Source organism: Cryptotermes secundus, unplaced genomic scaffold (genome assembly GCF_002891405.2).
Source record: "Cryptotermes secundus unplaced genomic scaffold, Csec_1.0 scaffold47, whole genome shotgun sequence".
NCBI lineage: Eukaryota > Metazoa > Arthropoda > Insecta > Blattodea > Kalotermitidae > Cryptotermes > Cryptotermes secundus.
Genome location: NW_019721002.1, coordinates 1,992,866 through 2,017,249, shown reverse-complemented (window position 1 = coordinate 2,017,249; position 24,384 = coordinate 1,992,866). Strand labels below are relative to the sequence as shown.

The following is a 24,384-nucleotide window of genomic DNA, read 5'->3' as shown; positions in this document are numbered from 1 at the left end:
TCCTGAGAACATATAAGCGCCAATTTTTACGGTCTGAGATTAAGCACGACGACACGAATTCCAAAAGAATATTCCCTGTTGAAAGCAAATTGTTGCGACCAGTCATTATATACGATACTTAACTTTCTATGTTCCATACGAAGCCCATATATCAAAATACAATAGCACTTCCATGCGCTGTCAGTTTGCATTCCAGAAGTTTCGTTCGTGTATTGAATGAATTTTAACGTTAGTAGCCTACTGCACAGATGTGTTCTGAGCCTTCGTAATATCATTTAACGCTATGAAAACTTTATGGCTTCCTTACCTATCATTTGTTTGAAGAAAAAAAACTTTCTTTCTGAAAAGATATATTAATGCAAGTTATTATTATTATTATTTTGCGACAAGACTTACGAAAGTTGCGAGATTACCGCACCGGCATTTGTGATTATCATACTTGGCTCCTTTGCATGACAGAGTCATTGATTGCCAGCATCGGACAAGTGGAAATGAGTGAGAGTGAGAGACATCATAGTCACTCCCCACTAGAAGGGCAATGACCAATAGTAGTCAGCTCCTGCCTCTCGTCGAAGAGGAGGCCCCGTTTCAAAACATGTAATGTCTGGAAAGAACAAAAATATGGTCATGGGGCCCGAAACCAAGAACGACTGTGCTGGCGAGGATCAGCAGAAATTTACGAGACTGGCTATCTAAGAGTATCTGTGGCTCTGCAGCCTTTGTGGACCTTGGCCGCTATTTCAGTGTCTTAATCTATACACAGTCGGTAGAATTCCTTGGAGCATGAGCATGAGCTCGGCGCAAGACCGCTACCTACACACAGAACAACACAAACATAATATACGTACACAGACATCCATGCCTCGAGTGGAATTCGAACCAACAATCCCAGTGTTCGGGCGAAAACGATTCATGCCTTAGACCGCACGGCTACTGGGCTCCTTAGGTTGTATAAAATTAGGCCTTCGTCTCAGATCACAAGGAGCGAACAGTGTTTTGTTTTCATTCCGTGGATGCGTATACCGTAATATTATGTGAAATGTAGTTAGTGCTTTATCGTGGAATATTAATCAGCAGAAAGAAATCAAAGATTCTTTCTTTTCAAGACAGGCATGTAGGATCTACATATCACTTCGTAAGCTTTTTCTGCCAACTGAAATTGTGAGTTTATGAAAGCACATACCGAAGTATACGTCCACGTTGAGGTTATGTTCAGCAACAAGATTTGTAATGTCATTTGTCAAATGGATATTGAACAGTTATATGTTACATACATGATGTACGAGTACAGCTGCGAAGGGACATCTGTTTCTTCATCTACGCAGTCAATAAATTATACATAGGTGAGTTTTAACCTGTACATGAAGAACCCAGACCGTCCCCAAGCATTTCCTTAATAAATGAAATTTCTCTTGTAACTAATAATACAAATTCCACCGTCAACGCAATTATAATTTATAAACGTATGTTCCACTACATGTTTCGACTCTTATAGGGTCATCTTCAGGTGTTGTGACTTACACATTTTCATTATTGAATTGTAAAGCCTGTATACATATTTACGTACATAGAATTAAAATGACTACATTCTATGTATATTTATACTAAAAGTTCAAGATTAAAAGTTGATTAATTTAAAATAAACTTTTAGTTTTATATATATATATATTTATTTATTGTATTTGGTGGCACGCAGTAGCGTAGTTGGTTGAAGCACTATGCTACAAGCCGGAAGGTCGCGGGTTCAAGTCTCTATAAGGTCACTGGATTTTTTCAATTCACCTAATCCTTCCAGCCCCACTATGGCCCTGGGATCGTCTCAGCCTCTAACAGAAATAAGTACCAGGAATATTCTTGGTGGTAAAGGGCGGCCGACCGGTGCATAGGGCTGACAACCTAACCGCCATGTATGAGCTGATTGTCTAGAAGATGTGGAAGCCTTGACCTCTCACGTCCCTATGGGCCCCCACGATTTGTTACAGGTATACATTTACTTTGTTTATATATAATGTATTTAAATCAACGTCTAGATGCTACAGTATAAATGTACTCGTACATAGAAAGTAGTCCTGTTAAGCTTCTGCATGTAAATATGTATACACGCTCTACAATTTAATAATGAAAATGTGTAAATCACAACACCTGAAGATGATCCTATAAGGGTCGAAACATGTAGTGGAACATAAGTTAATAAATTATAGCAGCGTTGACGGTGGAATTTGTATTATTAGTTATACTCACGCAGCAAGACGCGAACACAAAAATAAAAATAATTGACTTGTAAGTTTTATGGATTAGCGACGATACTGTTGCCTAGATATGCGTGGTCTAAATCGTTGTTTATTTATTAGTCCTCTAGACTGTGCGCTTTCGCCTGAATAATAATAGTAATAATAATAAATATGTACCCTTAGTAAGGATTGGCTTTCTCTGAAATGGGCCTCTCACAAATATAATTGCTGAATTAATTTCGTATTTAATTTCCCTTTCGGCAGGTCGTTCTCTGGAAGACCTTTGTTTGCCTAATTGTTTAAATTATTTTGATTTTGTTTTTTCATTGTTTATATGAATTCCATTTGCAATTTTTAAAATGTATTGTTTCGGTGACATTTGCTACGTTTTCCCCGATATTTCCCTCTCTACTGTAGAAGGAAATCTTTGGGGGGGGGGGGTGTATGAATGTCAAAGATAATTATCACATACTTTTTCCGTAAAGAGGACAAATTTATAGGGCAGCAGAGACAAGAAAAGGCCGGTCACGGCAGCCGAACGGTCTAAGACATGAACTGTCTTCGCTCGTTCGGAAGCCGGGATCGTGGGTTCGAATCGCACTCAAGGCATGGAAGTTTGTGTGCGCTTTTGTGTTTGTGTAGAGGTAGAGGCCTTGAGATGAGCTGATCACCCGCCCAAGGAGTCCTACCGAATGTGTAAGATCTAGAAAAACAGAAGTGAACGGAGAAGTTCATGGAGGTATGCCTAGGCCCACTGGGGCTGTAGTGCCAAGGGAAAAAAAAGAAGAAGAAAATCTTCACGTCATGTTTGAAGTCAAAGCGGGCGTAAAGAGGAGGCGGGAGACACGTAACTTGGCTGTCAAGGGAAACCTAAGCGTAACATTAATACACACGAGTCAGTCAACAGGGGCAGCAACCCGGGTAACAAGAACCGTCAAACACAAGACAGGTTAAGTAAGATACACAGGAAAATAATAATTTCGCACTTGAAGGAACACTGAACTATACACGCAGTAAAATTTGAAAGCTAAGGGAAATCTTCAAATCGACACGGTGTAAATGCATTGGTTTTGTTGGCTATCGTTGCTTCTAGTGAATTTTAATTTCTGTATTAAAAAGAAAAAAAAACTTAAAGGAAGAATGAATAAATTAGAACACAAAGAATTCTTATATTACGAGCCGGGTTAGCTCAGTCAGTATAGTGACTAGGTTACGCGCTGAACGAGAGAGATATCGAGGGTTGATTACTAAGAGGGGACAAGACTTTCCCTTCTGAACAGCGTCCAGACTGGCTCTGGGACCCCCCAGCCTCCTATGCAATGGGTACGCGGGTTCTTTCCCCGGACGTAAGAGCCGGAACGTGAAGCTGGCTACTCACATCTATCTGGTGCCGAGATTAAGACTCTGTGGAGCTATACCTCTATATACTCTCATTCCTCAGAGCCTCAGATTACTTCGCCATCAGCAGTATTGCCTTATGGCTTAACGTGCGGGCTAATTTGTAATGTTGCAATGTAATGCAGTGACCTAAATAGGCCGACGTTTCGGAGCGGTAGGGCGACATGTGTGGCCAGTCGAGTCTCGCCTCTGCAGCAGAATGCTGAAACAGGTTAGATCCTTACTGATTCACGATTCATAAGCGTCTTCTCATGCTGTTCGACGCAAATGGTGTCTGCAGTCGAAGCAGATTCGTTAAATACCTAAAGCGTGGTTATACTGGTTCCCTTCCTCATGACGCAACACTGCAGCTTCTGGTCGGTCCTCAGATGGTGAGCCCTGAGGTTCCCTCCAGCTAGTGACTACGCAGGTTACTGTCTTGTGCCATATGATGCCGTGTAGTCTGTTGGATCGTTACCGACGTTTCGCAGGAACGTACTGCCTTCATCTCCTCTCCTGATGCTGTAGGCAGCAGGTTCCTCCGAAACGGCGGTACCCATCTATCAAAGTACCAGAAGGCCCTCATGTTGCGCTACCCTCGTCTGTTACAGCGTGAAGCAGGAGGCGCTCTGTCAGTCGGGCTCGGAGCCTTCCAGCCCGCTCGAGGCGTCCAGTCCAGGAGGAAGCGTCGGGACGCAGTCGAGTAGAAGCGCCGGTAAGTGCAAACACTTTGTTTTCTTTGTCAGTCATACCACTACGCTGCTCGTCTTTAAGTTTCGTTTTGACTCTGTAAGGTTGGCAACGCTATGCGTACAGAAACGCTAATACTGCAATCCAGCGAAGAGAAAGCTGGCCCTCCGGGAGCGCTGTGCGAACTGAACACAACGCTATGATTTCTGGGGGGCACTTAACATCGCCGCTGATGCACCGAAGCTTGTAGCCAAGAAAAAACTTCGTGCGTACGGGCTGACGCTTAATCTGTTCAGAGTTGTTCAACAGCCACGCGACACCTCTCACGCCCTCTCTTCACACACACACACACAAGGGCACGCGGGGTAGAGCTGTGCTGGCTTCTAGCAGTCAGGTCTCTTGTTCTGTTTCTGGCAGCTGCATGATTGCAATTCCCCTTTTCATGTAACCGCCCCATAACCCAGTTCGAGCGGCACTTAGATGCACTCATCAACCACGTGTTATAGTGTACACCACGGAACAACAAATAGCACGCTTTTTCCTGTTCATAACTGCAGGTCAAGTTCTCGACCAATGCGAAACACTTCCGTCGAGATCTGGTCCTCAAACCTCTCGACACTTCTCGCCCACTAAGGCAAGGCTCTAACAGACTTCAGTGCCTAGTGTCCAATCCGCATGTGGCTCGGTAATGTGCGTTTAAAGAGAAGTAGGGTGACCAAGGTCGACCAGTTCCACTCAGCACCTCACCTTCTCTTCCTTGTACGCCTGCGAGGAAATTTGCAGTGGGCGGGTGTGCGTAACAAACTAATGCGAGTATTTGGACTGTATTCGACGTGCTCCGCAAGCGAGCGTAGAAGCATAGAATTTTGTGAAGATCACAACATTTCTCGTGGACGACACCGAAATGCGGTCAATTCCGTGGACAGTACGTGCTATAATCCCCAAGAACAATGTGATATGGGAAGACTGAATGTCGGAACGGGCTCGTAGCTTGCAGCCTTCGAGCTGGAAGCACAGAGAGCACTCGCAAGGATTCACGAGGAGACGGCCTGTCTTCCGGGCTGCAGATCGCACCACGCACTTCACTGCTGCCAGGAAACAGGGACTTTACATGGAACCCGTCAATATTAGTAACATATCACCTCCGTGGTTTCGTTGCATTGTTCAGCACGAGTGTGGAGGTGATCCAGAAAAATAATCGCTATCTCGAAATCCGTAGAATGTGTCTTATTTTTCCTCCAACTTTGGTCGAAACTCTTATCGCTCCGATAAATTTTTAGCGACTTGCGTCCGAAATGCGCGCAGAAACGCTTGTGATTCTTTATGCAGAGCGTTTTCTCTTTTTCTTATTTTCTGATTTTAGCCACGGTTAGAATTGTCCGATAGCTTTTAGTGAAAGTCTGCCTCAACGAAATTTAAAAGAATGTCTCTAGTGAAGAAAGCAGTCTTCTGGGATTTTGCATCGTGTATATGTGGTGTTAACCGACGTTTCGGAGGAACGTATCGCCTCCATATTCAGGGTAGAAGAAAAAATATATAAGAAATCTGCAAGCAAAGAGACCGTGAGAACCGGTAAAAGCAGACCCGTGAGAACCGGTAAAAGCGGTCTCTTTGCTTGCACATTTTTTATATATTTTTTCTTCTACCCTGAAGATGGAGGCGATACGTTCCTCCGAAACGTCGGTTAACACCACATATACACGGTGCAAAATCCCAGAGGACTGCTTTCTTCATAGTCACCTCCGTGAAAGCCTCAAATCTTACACTATCTCTAGTGCTTTGGGCACTAATGCTAGATCACAGACGGACAGACATGACCCCGACATGAGGCGTTGTTTGGATACTTTGTAAGCACCTCCTGGTAATCATATGTCTGCAGACGTTGTTTAATCTCCATCGTGAGTGTCTTGTCAGGTAGCGAATTGGAGTACTCGCGAATTGTTAGGGGCGGTGCAGCAGGGAGAGCTGCTGTGCGGATAGTGGCGCTGCCAAGGGGCAGGCAGCAGCAGCAGCAACAGCGCTCAATACAGCCCCAGTTCTGTGAGGCTTCAAGCTGAGACTCCGCGGATGGTTTTAAAGGGGAGGTACGTGTATTGCCTCAAGCGAAACTTGCCTGCCAGTCCGCACGCAACTGATTGCGGAGCCTAATTGCAATCTGCGCGACCGAATGTCGAGTTGTAGTGGCTAGAACGCTTGTATCATATGCGTGTAGACCTCGGTTCGATTTTCGGCTATTATGACTCTCGCTTTCTTTGTATTCTGGTCACTTCGCGCAGGTTCCTATATAGCGCCTCAACCATTTGAATCGTGAAATTAATTTAAATTATATTTAAATATTCAACCATAATACATAGAAAACACACTGCCTCTATATTGCAAACACCAGTCGAGTAACCCTTCAAAGCTCAGTGGTTACTATATGTACCACCCTCTTTAACGCACTAAAACTCTGCATTCTGCCCAGAGTGTATCTGTGTGTTCCGTATGGTCCTCACAGTAAACAGCGACTGTTTCCCTAAACAGCATTAACCGGTTGGGCTTTGTAATAGACGCGATGTGTTAGAAGAAATCCAATGTTTAACTCAGGGTATCTACATCTCTCACAGACTTAGGCCCCCTGAGGCTCGTCTTACTTTGAATGGGCGGAATACACTCTTCGTCAATCGTGTAAAATATCCGGGCGTAATCTTCGATAGGAGGATTACATGGAGACTGCACATAGAAATGACTGAAGCCAAGACCTTCAAAACATTTATCAGAATGCACTCCCTACTCAAAAGTGAGCGTTTCAGGGCCAACATTATACTGACCCTACATAAAGCACTGAGTAGGTCGGTAATTATTTATATTTGCCCCGCCTCGAAATTAGCGGCAGACACCTACCTCATAAAATTGCGGTGCCTGCAAAACAAGGTTCTCCGCGCACTGGAAACTTTCCAAGATGCACACCGGTCCGCGATTTGCACACGGCTTTCGACCTTACATATATATACCATTATATAACTAAATTATGCGGGCAACAAGCACAAGTCACACAAAATCTTGAGCATGAACATGTTCACGGTATAGGAAAAATAGGAGCAAGACGACTAAGGTAAAGCTATCCCTGTAACAGGCCGTGGAGACCAATAGGGTTGTGAGACGTCGAAGATTCCACATTTTCTAGATAATCGGCTCACAGATGGCGGTAAATTTGTCAGACTTACGCACCGGCCGCTCTTTACCCCCAGGAAGATTTCTGGTACTCATTTCTGTTAGAGGCTGAGTCGACCCCTGGGCCATACTGCGATTTCAAGGATTCAGTAATTTGAGAAATACAATGACATAATCGGGAATTGAATCCGCGACCTTCCAGCTTGTTGCATATTGCCTCAGTCAACTACACTACCTCGTGCCCCTACCGCAAGTGTTCAGTTGAGAAAAAAAAAGATCTCTGTTCATTACCCTCAAGGGGCTTGAAGCCAAGACGAACTGATTGGCGGTAAGCCGCCATTCGTGACGTAACTTTGACTCTCTGTCTGTAGAAGGTTAAGGTGCTGTTTAGGAAAATACTCCCTGTTTGTTTGCAAGAAGCATGCTAAACACACAAATACACTCTGTGGGCAAAATGCGGAGTTTAATGGTAAGACAGGAGGTGCATGTGCTAACCAGTTTAATGCTCTGATAAACTAAGAAAACAGCCCGAACTTGCGCTGGCTGAGGACAGAGCCGGAGGTGCCGAGATGTTGGGCTGCATGCGCACAAGAAAGTGAACACACTCACTGGAAGCCAGTCTCACAATATTTACATGTACTTTAGCTGAATCGGTCCGGTTACTTAATTGTCAAAACGTTTAGGTGCTCAGGACTGGGTGTTGCGGCTTGTGACACTCGCTGGGGCTGTCAGAGCTCGGTCAGCCCTATGCTGCATTGGGTATAAACCGAAACATAAGGAAGCGACACTTTTCAGAAAGAAATCCGCAATTTAGGGCTCTAGTCCCTGCCCACAATATGCATGCGTGTGCACGCCCTGTACCTACCCCTGTGTAGTGTTTGGGGTGCTGGGGTGGTGAATATTAAGACTTCCATCTTCAGGAATATGACGTCCTGTATTTGGATACATAGGTATCTCAAGGTAGACTTCTACCCTGAGGGTGGAGGCAACAGGCTCTAAATGGACGTCGTTATGTACACGGCGTCGCATGCCAGAAGACAGGAATGCTTAACTTTAAAGATCGGGCGTTGTGGCCGATCAAAACATGATTTTAGAGAAATCTCCGTTTGAAACATCAAAGGGAAAGTGTTGCTGTGAACAATATCACACTCTGTCACTCTGTCACTCTGTCCCGATGTCACTACTCCTTCCGCACAGATTACAGGCCTTCAGGGACACTGCGGAGTTGGAAGTGTCCGCCCAGACGTCGAGAGGGACCTACATTAGTGCCAAGCCGCTGAACTCGATACAATAACAATACGCGATGCTGTCGGCCAGCTCACCACTGCCGCTATTCTCAGCAATCCATCCGCGACTTCAGCATCTATCAGCTCTCCGTTGCGTTCAGATTCATCGAGCACAGTTCGACTCTTCGTATTGCGGTCTGTCATGTTGCTTTCATGTTTGCTCGTAATTCGCCTGCCAACGCAAGTTTCGGCAAACACGCCATACATCAAAGTCGAAAGGGTTGCATACAGGTTACCCTTATCGGCCAGGCTCACGTGTACACAGTGCCTCGCTTGTTTCTTCTGAGTGTTTAGTTCGTATGTAGCTGACGTCATGGGTCGTGCCATACCTCTGGCGGTTAGTCGCCGACTTCCCACCGCGGAGGCCCGGCTTCGAGCCCGGGTCATGTGAGATTTGTGGTGGACAGAGTAGCACTGGGGCAGGTTTTCTCCGAGTACTTCGGTTTCCCCTGTCAATTCTCATTCCACCGACTGCTCCACATTCATCATCCTCATGATCATCATCGTTTATCATCCGGGGCTGGTACAACAGGCCAACTACTGGTCGGCTTACCAAGTGGGCTCAGCCTCACCCCACCCCAAGAAACTAAAATAAATAAATATCGACGACATCGCAACGTGTGCAGAGGCTATATATCCGGGAGGCAAGGACCATATCTGCCTCTAAGGACATACGTGTACAGGAATGCTTTCTGAGTTCCCAGCTGGTACTGTGTACTTCTCCTGCAGCCTTCCCGGTTGAAATCCACCAAAATTAGAAACCCCCTAATTACTGTCACGCGTATTAGCGTGTCTATAGAAGAGTTTTGCATTGATGATCGAATTTATTTGACTCTCTGGTACAGCGCTTGACTACACTTTACAGTTCACTATTACACACACGCATTAGTATCCACAGCCACGTTTTCACTAATCGTTCCTTGGTAGCGGCTTTCAACGGCGGACGTTCCCCTTGCTCTGGGATCCCGAACTATCCCCGACCTCAGCTACCAGCTTCTCACAGCAACAACTCACAAGGACTGAACCACAGCAGTTCTCTAACTCACTCACTCACCCAACCAAATAAAAGTCGAAGTCAAAGAAAGTTATGTTACGGTCAGTGGGCCCATCCATCTTGGTGTCAAGCCCCATCTGGGGTCCAAGACCAGATTTTTGTTATTGTCAGACAGTTGCGGGTTTGTTAAGAGGGAGACCCTCTCTGACGAGAGGAGGGGTCTGTCATTTGCAATTGCTGCTGGCCCTCGCCAGCGCAGTCATTCCCGGGTTCGAGTCCCGCGGGACTCATGACCATATTTTACTGTCTCGGATTCGAGACTCCTGCAACCTGGAGGGCCAGGTCCCCGTATTTGTATTCCCCAGGAAACCAACTAAGCTCAACTGTCCTGATTATAACATCTCGGTACGGACTGCGTTGAAAACACCGTTCTATTACTGCCGTGCGATTGTTACCGCTGTTTGCGAAGTCGTTACTTAGCAGCGGTTGTTGTATGGCTGCTTCTTTCGCGCTCGTTGCCTAGCAACTTGTTAACATTCCACATTACGTTCCAAAATTGTGCAACTCGTAATTAATCAGCAAATCAACATTCCGCGGCCCCTATCCACAGCAGTTCATAGAACTTACTAAGAAATTGTCACGGAACACCCAGGCTAGTGAGCATAGCTCAGGCCCTGGAAAATTTCCAAGCTGCAAACTGATGTACCAGTCCATCGCCTTGGTATATCTCTCATGCTTCAGATGTTAATCGCTTGGTGTAATAAACACGTGAAACTGATATGAAACGTTTAAATTCGCACACCGTGGCGCTGAGACGCAAAGCGGCGCGGCACGAAGCTCACGGGTTAACGTCCTGCAAGCCGGTTAGTTGGGTCCTCTGTCATTTAGTTGTATTATTGGTCTCTTGTTCTTCCTTCTTATTTTCTGTTCTGTTGCTTTTGTTCCCCCGCCATACGCATATCTGGAGGGCCTCGCCCCTCCTGCGGCCGTCCGTCATCTCACTAGATCCAGTGAATGGTGATTAGGGGACCGGGGCGGGGGGGGGGGGAATTCAATGCCCATTCCAGCAGCACGCGAAGCTACAGCATAGCGTACGGGGCGCCGCTCGTTACAGCTGAGCCCTCTGAAGCTTCCTCCAACTGCGGTTTGAAATCGCAGTTTAGCCAGGGGTTACAAGCAGGAAGAAGTTCCCACAGAACTCACAGATCCTGCTCTCGCGTCTCGGCCGTGAGTAGCTCAGACTCACAGTGTTCAGTAGTAGGATGATTAGTAAGTAATAAATTGGAAATGATGTGGCGGGAAGCGGTCGTGGCCAAATTTCGAGCACTGTCTCGGTATTTTTTCAGGTAGCGAGGAGACGTCCAACAACGTGGCCGGTTGCAGGGTCCGGTTTTTGTTTCCGTTCCCTCCGGAGTACGAGATGCTCTGTAGTTCTGTTGACAAGTATACCAGAACAAACGGCGTCACACTCCAGAACACCCTCATCTTCACGTGTTTAATTTTCCCTTTCTGCTGTTTTGTTTCTGGAGAAGAATGCAGACGCTTGTGAATAGGTGCATTTTGTTGTGACAGTCCCCCTCTGCTCTAATATGTGAGCTGGATGACTGAGGGGTCGATGTTCGATTTCAGGCAGGTGCAAGAGGTTTGTCTTCTGCATAGCACCCAGATTGATTGTGGGGACCACGTGGCCACCTAGCCAAATGCACCGCGAATTCTTCTGAGTAGGTAAAGCGGAGGGAGAGAGAAACCAACCACTCAGCTCGTTTTATTCGTGAAGCTCAAGAACTGTGGCGCTACGTAGCCACGCCCCCATGGCGTGCTGCTTACTTAAGCATGCATGAATTTGCCTTCGCCTTTTCAACGGACAGTACTCTGCCCTTTGTCAGCAGTTCATAAGACCACAGTTTCCGTCGACTGCATGCCACTTCACCGTGGACGACTGTCTGGTATGTGACGTCGTGTAGTCTGGTAGAAGCTTGCACAACTGCGGAGAAATCCATCTTCAGGTAAGCCGTGCAAGCAGCTTGGGCCATGAAGGTATAGCTACTATGTTCCTCCGAAATATCAGTGAACATCTACCAGGCTGCACGGCGTCACACCAGAGAAGTCACTGCTGAGATAATCTGAAACAAGGTATAAGCCCAAGTTCGCATTTCGCAGGAAGAGGAGGCGAAAGTGGCACGTCACGGCGTCGCAGGAGCTCCGTGACGTGTGAAATGGGAAAGTGTATTGGTCCGGGCTGCACGTGTTTCTGCTGAATATTTCGTTGTTGTTCATGAAGTTACGCAAATGACCGATGGCCTAGTCATTCACCGTCTCTCACTTCTTCCCGTTCGGCCTCAGATACAAATTACCAATATTTTAACAGTTTTCCGTCACCATACACTCGTGACGTCACGGCCCAGGGAGGCCAGTGACTCCTGACGTGACGTCATTACAACCTCTGAGCTAATCTGAGAGACTGTGAATGCCAGCTGTGTGCCAAGACACCCCCCCTTCCCCCAGTGAGGTGCATATTGCATCGGATCCTAACCAACCGCCTCCTTTGGTTACTGTCAGCACATGTTACCTACCCCCGCCCCCGTGTGTTCCACGCTGTCGGGCACCCTGTTTAGCCAGTTGAGTCCAGTCCACCCCCACTCCGAGTTTATGTCAGATCTATTTCTTACCTCCCCATTCATGCTACGTTCCCAGTAATCTCATCATCATCATCAGGTGGGCAGTGCAGCTTCTGCAGCTCCCCATTCCCTTGAGGGCGTGCTGCCACTTCCGCACGCAGGCAAAACAGCAGATAAAATGGCCACACGCAGGACACTTAATTGCGAAGCTGTGTAACACTGTCTGTAGGGATAGAGTGAGTAGGCTGCGAACTGGACAGCCGGGGGGTCGGGGTTCGATTCTCAGCAGATGCAATTTTTTTCTTTCCCTCATAGCTACCATACCGTCTCTGGCGCCCACCCAGTGGCTCTGGGGGTAGCTTTCCCCGGAGATAAAGCGGCCGGAGCATGCACCCGCCTGCATATAGTGCAGAGGCGAAGAGTCCGTGAGCTATACTTCCACTTCCCCATGCGTCTTCATGGCGTGGTTCTTAATTGAGCACAAGGGGAGCTTTAGCAATACGGAATGGGGCTTGCAGGCCTGTTTGCCGTGGAGGACAGGATGCAGGGCCACTGTCCTCGCTTTGCGAACTTTCACAGTGAAGCGCGTACCTCGGTTTGGCTTGTCACCCGAAATCTCTGGAATGAGTGAAGAATTAGGAAGGATTTGAGAGGAAGAGCTTGTGGCTGACTCGAGGTACTATCGCAGCATTTCCCTGGAGGAACTGAGTAAAACAACTAAGAATCTCAGCTAGAATGAGGTGTTCCAGCCGAGATTCGAACGGAGAGCCTGCCGACCCGTCACCTGTCGGGTTGATGTTTCGTTTCAGGCGACTTGTGCTCATAACATAAAGTTGGCTCTGGGAGCCGAGGCCGATGGAACGCCACAGAAACACGGCGTTCGCTGTGAGGCGCATAGGTCCTGCTGCATGCCATGCCAAGAATTCGTAGAGGTGGAGTAGGGATACAGCTCCACAAATTCTTAACATGTTACTGGATAGTCTCCGTCCTCATCAAGTCCCCAGTCACAATGTCGTGGGTCTGCTACTGCCGGTACTCGAGCTCCGGCCCTCGAGAACATTGTAAGTCTACCGCGAAGGGTAACAATTGGAAGGGGAAAGAGGCTCGGCGAATGTTTGTTTCTTTTCCATCTACTATCTAAAAATTGAACATTTTCAGATTGTGGTGTTCTGGGTTGCGACACCGTGCGATTTTGGAAATTAATAAATATAAAAAAGATAAAGTTAGCCCCGTAACAGGTCGTGGAGGCCGATAGGGTTTGGCCCTGAGGTCAGCTCAGCCTATAACAGAAATTAGTATCAGAAAATGAATAAAACGTTTCGAAAGAAGCTGGTGCTTCTGTCTGCAGGCCGCGGACAAGGTACTTTCTTCTCACTCATTTTGGTCCTGTGTAATCACATCTCTTGCCACCGCACCTGTAATTTCGCCACATCCCCACCACAAATCCTCCAACCCTGAAGATGGAAGTGAAGGCCTCACTCTGGAGCAAATTTGAAAGGCATGGTCAACGCGGAATTTGTTTCGGACCATTCTGAATGGGAATTCAGTGAGACACATATCGATCCTAACGTCTCCAGTGTCGATACACCATATCGATTAATGTCCCAACAGCGGCATTCAGGCAGTAGAGACGGTTCCGTATTTGAATCCGAACCCGAGGCCACGGAAATGCGAAGCAGGAGAGCATAGCACAGATCTGATTCTTATGGCTGCTCGTCTTGCTGCTGGCGATTGAAGATGGAGTCAGCGATTTCCTCCGAAACCTCTACCGGACTGCATAGCGTCAAGTCGACATCTTCCTAACTACTGCTGTGAGATGTAGTTCATACATTGTCACGTGACGACCAAAGGGCTTAAAAAGCTTAACATTTTTTTTGGAGGGGGGGGTAAAACTCTTCCAGTGCGCGTGATAATTATTTTTTTATTGCTAGCGGGGTGGGAGTAAGTCCCTTCTACTGCGGCCACTTCTGGCCTATTGTACCAGCCCCAGATGATAGGTGAGGGTGATTGTGGAGCAATTGGTGGAATGAAGATTGGCAGGGGAAACCGAAGTACTCGGAGAAAACCTGCCCCAGCGCCACTTTGTCCACCACAAATCCCACTTGACCAGACCCCGGAATCGAACCTGGGCCGCCGCGATGGGAAGCCAGCGACTAACAGCTTGAGCTGTGGCAAGATTGGCAGGGGAAACCGAAGTACTCGGAGAAAACCTGCCCCAGCGCCACTTTGTCCACCACAAATCCCACTTGACCAGACCCCGGAATCGAACCTGGGCCGCCGCGATGGGAAGCCAGCGACTAACACCTTGAGCTGTGGCGCAGCCAAGTGCTTGTGATAAACAAAGCTTCTTGAAATGAAGACGTATCAGCCCGTGGCTTGGGTTCACACAGATCGAGGTGAAGTCAGCATTGAAAAGGCTGCTTGGAATGTCACTCTGAGACAAAGGGACGTGTCAACACGGGGGCCGCGAGGCCGTGGATAAAGAAAAAAGGATATACACAAAATGTTTGTACCAGAAATCGAATGCACTTAGAAAGAAATATTCCCATATCCCAAACACTATAGATAGAGCAGTGAAACCTGCGTGGTACGGCTTGTACGTGCTTCCCCCATTCCCCGGAAATACACTTCTGGCGGCGTCCTTGTGCGTCGGCTCAGAACGGTTCAGAAACGCTACTTGCTGTTTTAAAGCAATAGAGCTGAGCCCTTCTCGAGAAGCTGCCACTTTTGCAGCTACTCAAGAATTTCCCAGCATTTTATGGAACCCCGAAGGTTCATTACCGTGTTCACAAGAGCCCTCCACTTGTCCCTATCCTGAGCCAGGTCCATCCAGTCCATACCATCGTATCCTATCTTTTTTAAGATCAATTTTAATATTATCCACCCACTTACGTCTTTGTCTTCTTAGTGGTTTCTTTCCTTATGGCTTTCCCACCCATATTGTATATTGCCCTGTCCACCTCATCTCTCTTCGGTCCAAATATTCTCCTCAACACCCTGTTCTCAGAAGTAGTGTACATCTTGCGCATAATGTGGAAAGGGTTGAAAGAAATCTCAATGGAAATCATTGTAATTAATTTACGCAATAAAATGGTTCTGAACCGTTTAGCTAGAACACGGTGACGTGTGACAAAGTAGCTACGGAAATGCGGAAATTCGTCCAGCGTCCTGCAACTAATTTCGGAGTGGCTCTCGCACACCCGCATGCGTGGATCTGCGTGAGATTCGCGCTGATGAGTCTGCAGTTCGACGCCGTTTACTTTGGTAATAGGCACCAATGTTGTAGAGGAACCCGCTGCTTTAACCTTCACGGCAGAATAAGTGTATTGTGAGATGTAGTGGATGCGTACCGACGTTTCGGAGGAGGAGCTAGCAACTTGGCGGTGTCGCGGCCTCAAGAGCCGACAGTGCAGTCTGCACATCTGAACACCACACAGGCCTGTAAGCATTTTGCAGGACATTACACAGGCCGGCTATATCTTGTGGGCAAGTGGAACCGGTTCTGGGCTCTGCTGGGTTCATTCACACTGCTACAGTAAAGCAAATTGTGGTTCTCGAACCATCTCTTTCGTCCTTCAACTGAAGGAAGACAGTCTTGTCACCACAGTTACAGCTGTGAATATCAGTATCCTGCAATGTGACGCCATACGGTCTGCTGCAAACGTTTCGGAAGAACTTGCTGCGTCCATCTTCAGGAATAGTACATTCAGCGAAGCGTGGAAAGAAATGATACGGATATATGGAGAAGGGGGAACGGGGGGGCTGAAGTCTATGTTACACTTTTGATTCGGCTTCATAGATCTTTCTTGCTTTCCTCTGTGACACTTGTGCCCCATGTTCCCTTTACAACCAACAAAATCTGAAACTTCCTTGTGTACCGTTCTCAAATGTTTGTAAATTTCATAATTTGAAATCATGGTTTTATAAAGTGCTGCGCGATAAATGTGAAGACTTGCATCATGCGGACGTTTCGGAGGAATGTAGTCACTCTGCATCAAGCAAGACAACTTTCCCTCGCTTATCATACGACCTCGTCGGTCTTTTATTGCTAGTGTGGCGGGACTAAGTCCCTTGTACTGCGACCACTTCTGGCCTATTGTATCAGCCACAGATGATAGGTGAGTGTGATTGTGGAGCAATTGGTGGAATGAAGATTGGCAGGGGAAACTGAAGTACTCAGAGAAAACCTGCCCCAGCGCCACTTTGTCCACCACAAATCCCACTTGACGAGACCCGGGGATCGAACCCGGGCCGCCGCGGCGGGAAGCCAACGACTAACCGCTTGAGCTATGGCGCGGCTCACCCTGTCGTTTGATAAACTATATGGCGCCCAACAGTAAGGTGTTTGGCGATTAATTTGAAAGGAATTTTGGAAGCAAGCTTTCGTTACCCAACCGAGGAGCTATCCTAAAATTTGCCCGAGCGGACTGAGTGGAACCGGGAAAACCATCAGTCCTGACAGGTTCGAACCCAGCACTTTCTAATACGGTTCTACACCAACCTGCGCGGAAAGGCAGGGACGTGTCTGCCCTATGAAAGAGACGTTTCGCCGTGCTATCGCGGCAACTTCTCCAACACGTCAGAGGCGCGGGTTGCCACACAAGCAGGCGTGAAAGCAGTTCTGTGTTATCAGTCGTGGATATTCTGGAGCTGGCAGCCATTCAGAGCGCTCCGCCATTTTGCCTCCAGTCGGAACACTGTGATTTTCCTGCTGTTTCATACAAAGTAAAGTGCCCCCTTTTTAAGCAAACACCACGCCATGAAGTATGTGGAAGTGGAGGTATTGTTCCATGCACTATTAACCGCCCAAGCCCCTTTATCCCCGGCGAAACAGTCCTCATACTTGGACGAGGTGGTGAAGAAGGGAACCTATATCCTGTCGGAAATCGAACCTCGATTCTCCGGTCTACAAGCCCTAACTTCGTCCAGGCACGTGGCTTTGCAGTGGGATGTCCGCTGCAAGGGCATCAGACAGGCTGAGTACATTGGAACTGTGAGGAGTCTCATCAGCAGAAATCATCGCCCAAGATGTTCTGAACATGCAGCATGCATGGGGTGTACAAGGGAGTGCCGCAGATACGAGGATGAGCAACTATTCGCCCACTCAGGGACACTCAGTTCTTCAGGGATTCCGTTTCGTGTAGTTATGGACGTATGTGAAGTACTATACAATGTGAGTTGCCTGCAGTGTCCTGCAGTAATGCCGCTTAGTCCTGTAGATATGTAGCAAGGTGCCCGAGTACCTGTCGCCTCCATCTTCAGGGTAGAAGAGTGCCTGTACAATTCAAAGACCGTTCGGCTGGATGACCTTTGCATAAGCGGGAAACCTATAAATTCATTGCATGCAAGATGTCAGATGGCCGACCTGGTGCTCTGTGCTCTGGGGCCGACTGCAGCCGTCAGCAGAATGACAGAGCAGGACGCATGAAGACACGTCACTATGCTGAGGGTGTTCCAACAACTTAGAGAAGAAATTATCAGCTCATTAATAGAAGTGGCACAGCAAACCCTCGCTAATCCGGAGTAACTGGTGGGGAGGCCATCCGGATTAGTGAAGCAAAAGTAGCCCTAAAACACCGAACAAAAAGTTACAACACAAATAAATGGAAAATTTAATGATATAAGCAGTACTGATGAAAATAAATAACAAAATATCACAGTAAAGCCTTTATTTAAGGACTATAAGAACAGAATACATTTATGCATCTATAAAATACTCAGAAGTTGTACTTGTTTCTGAACGTAACAATGCATGTTTGAAGAAACCGTCAAGTTTTGTCTGACCAGACAAGTGACTCATCTGCCTTCCTAAATGCCATGTGTTGTTACAAGTCTGTACTGAAGTGTGAGCAACGTTCTTCATGTTTCATGTTTTGATCCGGGTTTGCTGTAAGTATAGTCAGTTACCGCTGCTCCGCATGTACGCGCAGTTACGAGTAAATGTAGGTTGAGAGTGTGGGCTTCAGCCACCGATAAAGCGTTAGGGCATGCCTTTCATTAGAGGAAAGTTATGTACAGAGAAAATGTTCTACCGCGAGGAGTATTGCCCGAAGCCACATAACTAGGCGTGCGCATGTTCATTTCGGGGAGCGAAGCTCATCCGTCCTATGCTATGAGATGCGTTCCGCTTCTGTGCAGTGGCTGAAATAACCTCTGTTTACAGTGCGCCAGTGCTGCTCCCCCACGGACGGTCCACGAGTCCCGGAGAAGTCATTACCACGTAACTGCCATCGCCTGTCGCAGAGCTGGGTTTCCCCTATATTCAAACTTGCGATCTTGCCACGTAATGTGTCCTCTGACCTTCGCTGCCGATAAGGAACCAAAAGCTCAGTTGACGTAGGAAACGTACAAACGTAGGACGTACAAACCCGTTTAGGTCACACCCGACTGATTGATTAGTTACACATCTCAAATTTCCCCGAAGATGAGATGGAAATGAAGACAGTAACAACTTCTCCCCCCCCCCCAATACAGTCCCCCGCACATAGGAAGCATGTAAAAGCACATGTCATGTGACCTACTTTCTGCTGCGTGCATCTGTAGACACACAGATCTATTGTTGTCTTTGTTTTTTTGGAGGAACTTATTTCTTAAGAACGGATTATATTAAGTTTGTGTAACGTAACCTCAAAGATTTGCCCCGTCGCCATGTTTGTAATTGTTGACACAAACAACACTTCATACATAATGTAGAGATATGTTCGTGGTCCACCCCCGTTCCAAATTCCGCTTGTCTATGCAGAGCCTGAAACATTTTTTATGTTACGTCATCATCAGATAGTGAGTGAGGTCATTTTATCATCATTAGAAAGCGACAAGGTTGCGGGGATCCAGATCACCACACTGGATATCACTGCGAACTCATGCCGTCAGACTGCCTGCTCTCGGCAGTTCTTCAGAAGTCACCATCTCGTTATTTTGCATGTTACACGAAAAGTTCCCTCAACAAAATTTGCATTACGATCTAGTGCCCAACATCATATTAGGGCCCTAAATTAGGTGTTTCTAGGTCGCTGCCACAATATACCGTATTTACGCATGTATAGGCCGCGTGCGTGTATAGGCCGCAGCACAATTTTCAGACAGAAATTATAGAAAAAATAATTTTCTTGGAATATTATTTCAGGAGTAGAACATCCTGTATTACTAATTATGAATATAATTTTTTAAATGAAGTGTGATTTCGAATATTTCGAATATAAGCCGCACCCCAGTTTTCCTCTTGAATTTTTGGCAAAAAATGTGCGGCCTATACATGCGTGAATACGGTATATTCGCGCTCCCGCCATGTTGATTTAACTAACAAAGAAACAAAGCACGACGCTGAGTTTGTCCCCAGTGGCACAAGCTTCATGGCACGGTTCACCAAAATCTTCAGCTGCTTCAGAAGTGGCACGTAGACAGTGAGATTTATGCTCTCGATCAAATGACGATGTTTACAACAGTTTCTAGTTAAAATTTCTGCTGCTCTGTGATGATACAGACTCTTCGTTTCATATCCTTCCCAATTCGCCGTTTAAATCACCAATATATACTGTGACATGTTGACCCCTACCTCCCCAGCTGCACGTAGCGGTAACGTAGCGCTCGCGTAATAGGCAAGTCATCACCCCGCAACTCTCCCCACGGTGACGTCACGAGCGGAGCCGACGTGAGTCGAGCGGAGCCGAAGCTAGCCGAGTCCCCGCAACCTTGAAGCTATGCAAAGCGAGTCAACAGCGGTGACGTCACCAAGGGGTAACAGCGTCCTAGGCTATACGCCACGTCGCACTAGCAACAGCGAACGGAATGAAAGCCGGCTGAGGAGCAAGCGAGAGTCAGTGTGTTATCAACAGTGCTCAAGGTAGCAGCCTGCGAGTGTGCGATACCTAAGAAGTCAGGGAGCGGAAGACTTATTGTGTGCTTTCGAGACTTAGTGAGGGCTGTAGTACAGTTATACTTGGAGTGTGTAATTCCGGGAGATTTGTATAGCTCCCGAGTTATTAGTACGTGAAGATTTTGTTGTAGGGTTTGTAAACTGTGGAAACCCGTACCATTGTGATAATTAATTGTAGCCGTTTCTTGTAGATTGTTGAATAAACCAATTAACGATCTCTACGGCGTATTCTGTAACGAAACACGTTACAATACATATATCGTAACGTGTCGGCTGTCACGTGACACGAATAAATTGCGTGGGTCTTCGGATAGGAACGAGACCTTTTATTGGACGCTTATTTGTACACGCGCTGGTACAGTTATTCAGTTGCACTGTTAGCACACTCTGGAACTCTTCTGTCTCACTAGAGTCGAGTCCAAAACTCAGAATCTCTTCAGTGATTTCACTCGGAATCTCTTGTGATACTGTGATCTGAACTCTCGCTGGAGCTACACTCTCCTATATATCCAGCGTTCGGAGGCGATAAGGAACACCTTATCGAAGGGTTAATTTCTTCCGTTGCTTAGGAAATGCTAGCCTCACTCGATTCAGAACATCCTGTAGAAGTGTTTGGTTTCATCCGTTGTTACGGATATTCCTACGCAACGGTCTGTTGGTATTCAATTCGTCGCTGTGGGACCTCAATCATTTCCATGTATTCGTTGTCGCTGAAGTATGCGTTCCCACTTTAGCCATTGCGCAGCGATGGACGTCATATAGGACGTCACATATATATACAACACATTCAGCTTGGAGAATGATGTTTGGAATTCAGTCCCCACGTCGGAGTGAGCACAAAGTCGAACCGTTCAATGCTCTGCAGGGAACCAGTCACTCTTTATTCAGAGCCGCGCATAAATAGACTCTGTGAGCAAAACGGAGAGACTTTTTTTATTGCTAGTGGAATGGGACTAAGTCTCTTGCACTGCGGCCACTTCTGGCCTATTGTACCAGACCCAGATGATAGGCAAGGGTGATTGTGGAGCAATTGGTGGAATGAAGATTGGCAGGGGAAACCGAAGTACTCGGAGAAAACCTGCCCCAGCGCCACTTTGTCCACCACAAATTCCACTTGACCAGACCGGGGGATCGAACCCGGGCCGCCGCGGTGGGAAGCCAGCGACTAACCGCTTGAGCTATGGCGCGGCCCTGTACATAGAGTAACCACTGTGCTCTAGAGGGTTACATTACGTAAACATCTTNTCTACCCTGAAGATGGGGGCGATACGTCCCTCCGAAACGTCGGTTAACACCACATATACACGGTGCCAAATCCCAGAAGACTGCTTTCTTCATCTTCAATGTATTTTCTGGTTTTGAATGTGATTTATGCTTGTCTCGTGCAATACGCTTTGGCCAGTCAAAGTCGAACGTTCCGAAGAAAGTGTTACGTCTGTCTGAGTCAAAAAATTGAGGTCAGTGGGATCAGAGTGCCAGCCAGATGACCCGTCTTGGTCTAAAATAAATGTAATAATAACGTAACGGTGTAGGGATTTGGAGCGTTGGCACCGCTGCCAACTCGGGTTCAGTTTGGGACTTAGGACGGCGCTAGCGACTGCAGACGCCTGGGGCCTCTAGGCGTCTCGAAAGTTCACATAGCCACAGCTAAATGTAACGTGTACTAGAAATTCATAATTTGTTACGTAAGCTTTCGTACTGTTAACTTCCCCTACTTTCTCCCGTGTTCCTTCACAGTCCTACATCTTATCGAATGATACGTCGAGGCCAATGTTTTACGCCATCTCCCACGAATAATATGCGAAAATAACCACTCGCAAACAATCTCCTTTGTATAGTACACTGTGCTTCATATATTCACATCACAGCAGGGGTGGCCCGCGTGTAAGCACTGCGGAACTGCACACCCCCAATTTCCACATGATATTATCGATAACATTTATATAATGAGTCATTTTTTCTTTAATTTTTTCTTTATACTTGTACAATACAATATATAATCCTTAAGCTTAATGTCAGTAGCCAAATCTTTGTATGGAATTGTGCACTTCTGGAGCAGCACCCCCACTAATTTTAGCTACGAGCCGCCACTGCATCACAGTATTATCAGTACTCACGGAATAGACACGATACACTGAAGCAAAGTACTTCTCATGACGTACTACATAACTTACGTCCATGCAACGTCTTAACGCCCGACAACTCGTTGCTGTGGTAACCTGAAATTGCGCACTGACTGTGATAAATCTCGCATTTACAAAATTGTTTCGAACGTAGCTGCTGTAAGGGTGCAGGCATATGTCAACATACAACGTCGAGAATTCGTTTGCCCTGAGATACATAGCAGAATTTGTGAGATTTGAGGTTCTTGCGTCGGTGAGCGGCGTCTGGGCTGTGATTCCGTGCCGTCGTTATCGACGTTTAGGAGGAGCTTGCCGCCTCCATGTGCAGGACAGACCACGTGTTACGCATAACCGCTTAGAGAGCAGAGGAACGGGTCGCTGAGGGATCGAATAGGAGTAAGGAGAACAGTGTAAAGGATATTGGTCCTTATTAGGACCGCATTCCGACCGAAAAGTGACAGGGAGAACCAGGGGGAGGCAGTGTAAAGGATATTGGTCCTTATTAGGACCGCATTCCGACCGAAAAGTGACAGGGAGAACCAGGGGGAGGCAGTGTAAAGGATATTGGTCCTTATTAGGGCCGCATTCCGAGCGAAAAGTGACAGGGAGAAGCAGAGGGAGGCAGTGTAAAGGATATTGGTCCTTATTAGGGCCGCATTCCGAGCGAAAAGTGACGGGGAGAAGCAGGGGGGAGCAGTGTAGAGGATATTGGTCCTTATTAGGGCCGCATTCCGAGCGAAAAGTGACGGGGAGAAGCAGGGGGGAGCAGTGTAGAGGATATTGGTCCTTATTAGGGCCGCATTCCGAGCGAAAAGTGAGAGGGAGAAGCAAGGGGAGGCAGGAGAGTTGGGATTTGCGATTCAAATGTTTACCAATTTGCATAAGGAGTAAAACTTTTCCCTGCGCTTAAATAAGAACCACGCCATGAAGCCGCATGGGAGAGTGGAGATGTAGCTCCACGCATTCCTAACCTCGACTTCATATCCCAGCCGCTACTGAAAGAGCCTCGAGTACCAATCGAATAGGAGGTTTTGTGGGTCCCGGGGCCGATCTGGACGCTATGGAAAAGATGAATGTTCCTTGTCCCTGATGAAAATTGAAACCCGTTTCCTCGGTCGTCCAGCCCACACCCTAGTCACTGTAATGACTGAGCTGTCGCGGTTCCCTCCCGCTAGTTGCGTGCATGAAATGAGTCAGCTCTCACACGATCCGAGAATCGAACCACTGCTTCATTGAGCTCTCCAGGCGGCGCTGCGGCGACAGCGATAGATGGCACCACTTACCGGTGGGCTCTCACGGTTCTTATCACCCCCAGTTCGTTCCTATTTTGATGCAGGCAAATTCAGCCCACATCCTCCCTTGGGTTTTCAAGGCAGATCATATAGACAGGTGATCTTCGCTTCCAAGGGCTCAGCACAGTCCACACGCCGCGGTCCGTGTTAACCAAAATCACCCTCTGCTTCAATGACCCGGCTGGCCTGCTGTGCCGGACGCGTCAGACCCATCGTGCAGATATGTGCGTCACTCAATATGACGACGCTGTGACGTGGGAAATGATAAACGTTTCGGAGGAACCTGCTGGGTCCAGCCTCAGGATCTAAAAGAGGCTTCTTTCCGGGAATCGAGCTCCTATTCTTTGGTCGTCCAGTCTGTAGCCTGGTCCCTGTACTAACTGAGGTTTCCCTTGTGACCCTAACTTAGCGCCTGCGCGTAGCATATAGACCACAGGTTTTGGTCACATCACGTGGATGTGATGAGACTGAGACCGCTTGGGCCCATTGCAGTAGCCCCGGATGATTGACAAGTAAGGAGCAGACGGTGGAACGAGAATTGTCAGGGGAAACGGAAGCGCTCGTGGAATACCTGCCCCATTATCACTTCGTCCGCCAAAATCCCGCATGGTCTGACGTGACATTGAACCCAGGTCGCCTTGGTGGGAAGCTGACGAATACTCGCCTGAGCTTTGGCACGCCCGAAATGTGCAGCGCGTCCGTCACATTTTTGTCCGAAGTCGAAGTACCGAAACGTGCGAATGA

General features: G+C 47.3%; 1 protein-coding gene across 1 annotated transcript in view; it reads left to right on the top strand.

Annotated features, from left to right (window-relative positions):
- Nucleotides 1-24,384, top strand: part of LOC111874281 (ecdysone-induced protein 78C) — a 76,961-nt gene that overhangs the window by 1,108 nt on the left and 51,469 nt on the right. Inside the window, exon 2 of the mRNA XM_023869658.2 lies at nt 4,220-4,323. Coding sequence (XP_023725426.1) covers nt 4,220-4,323 — 104 coding nt within the window. The remainder of the gene's footprint in view (nt 1-4,219; nt 4,324-24,384) is intronic.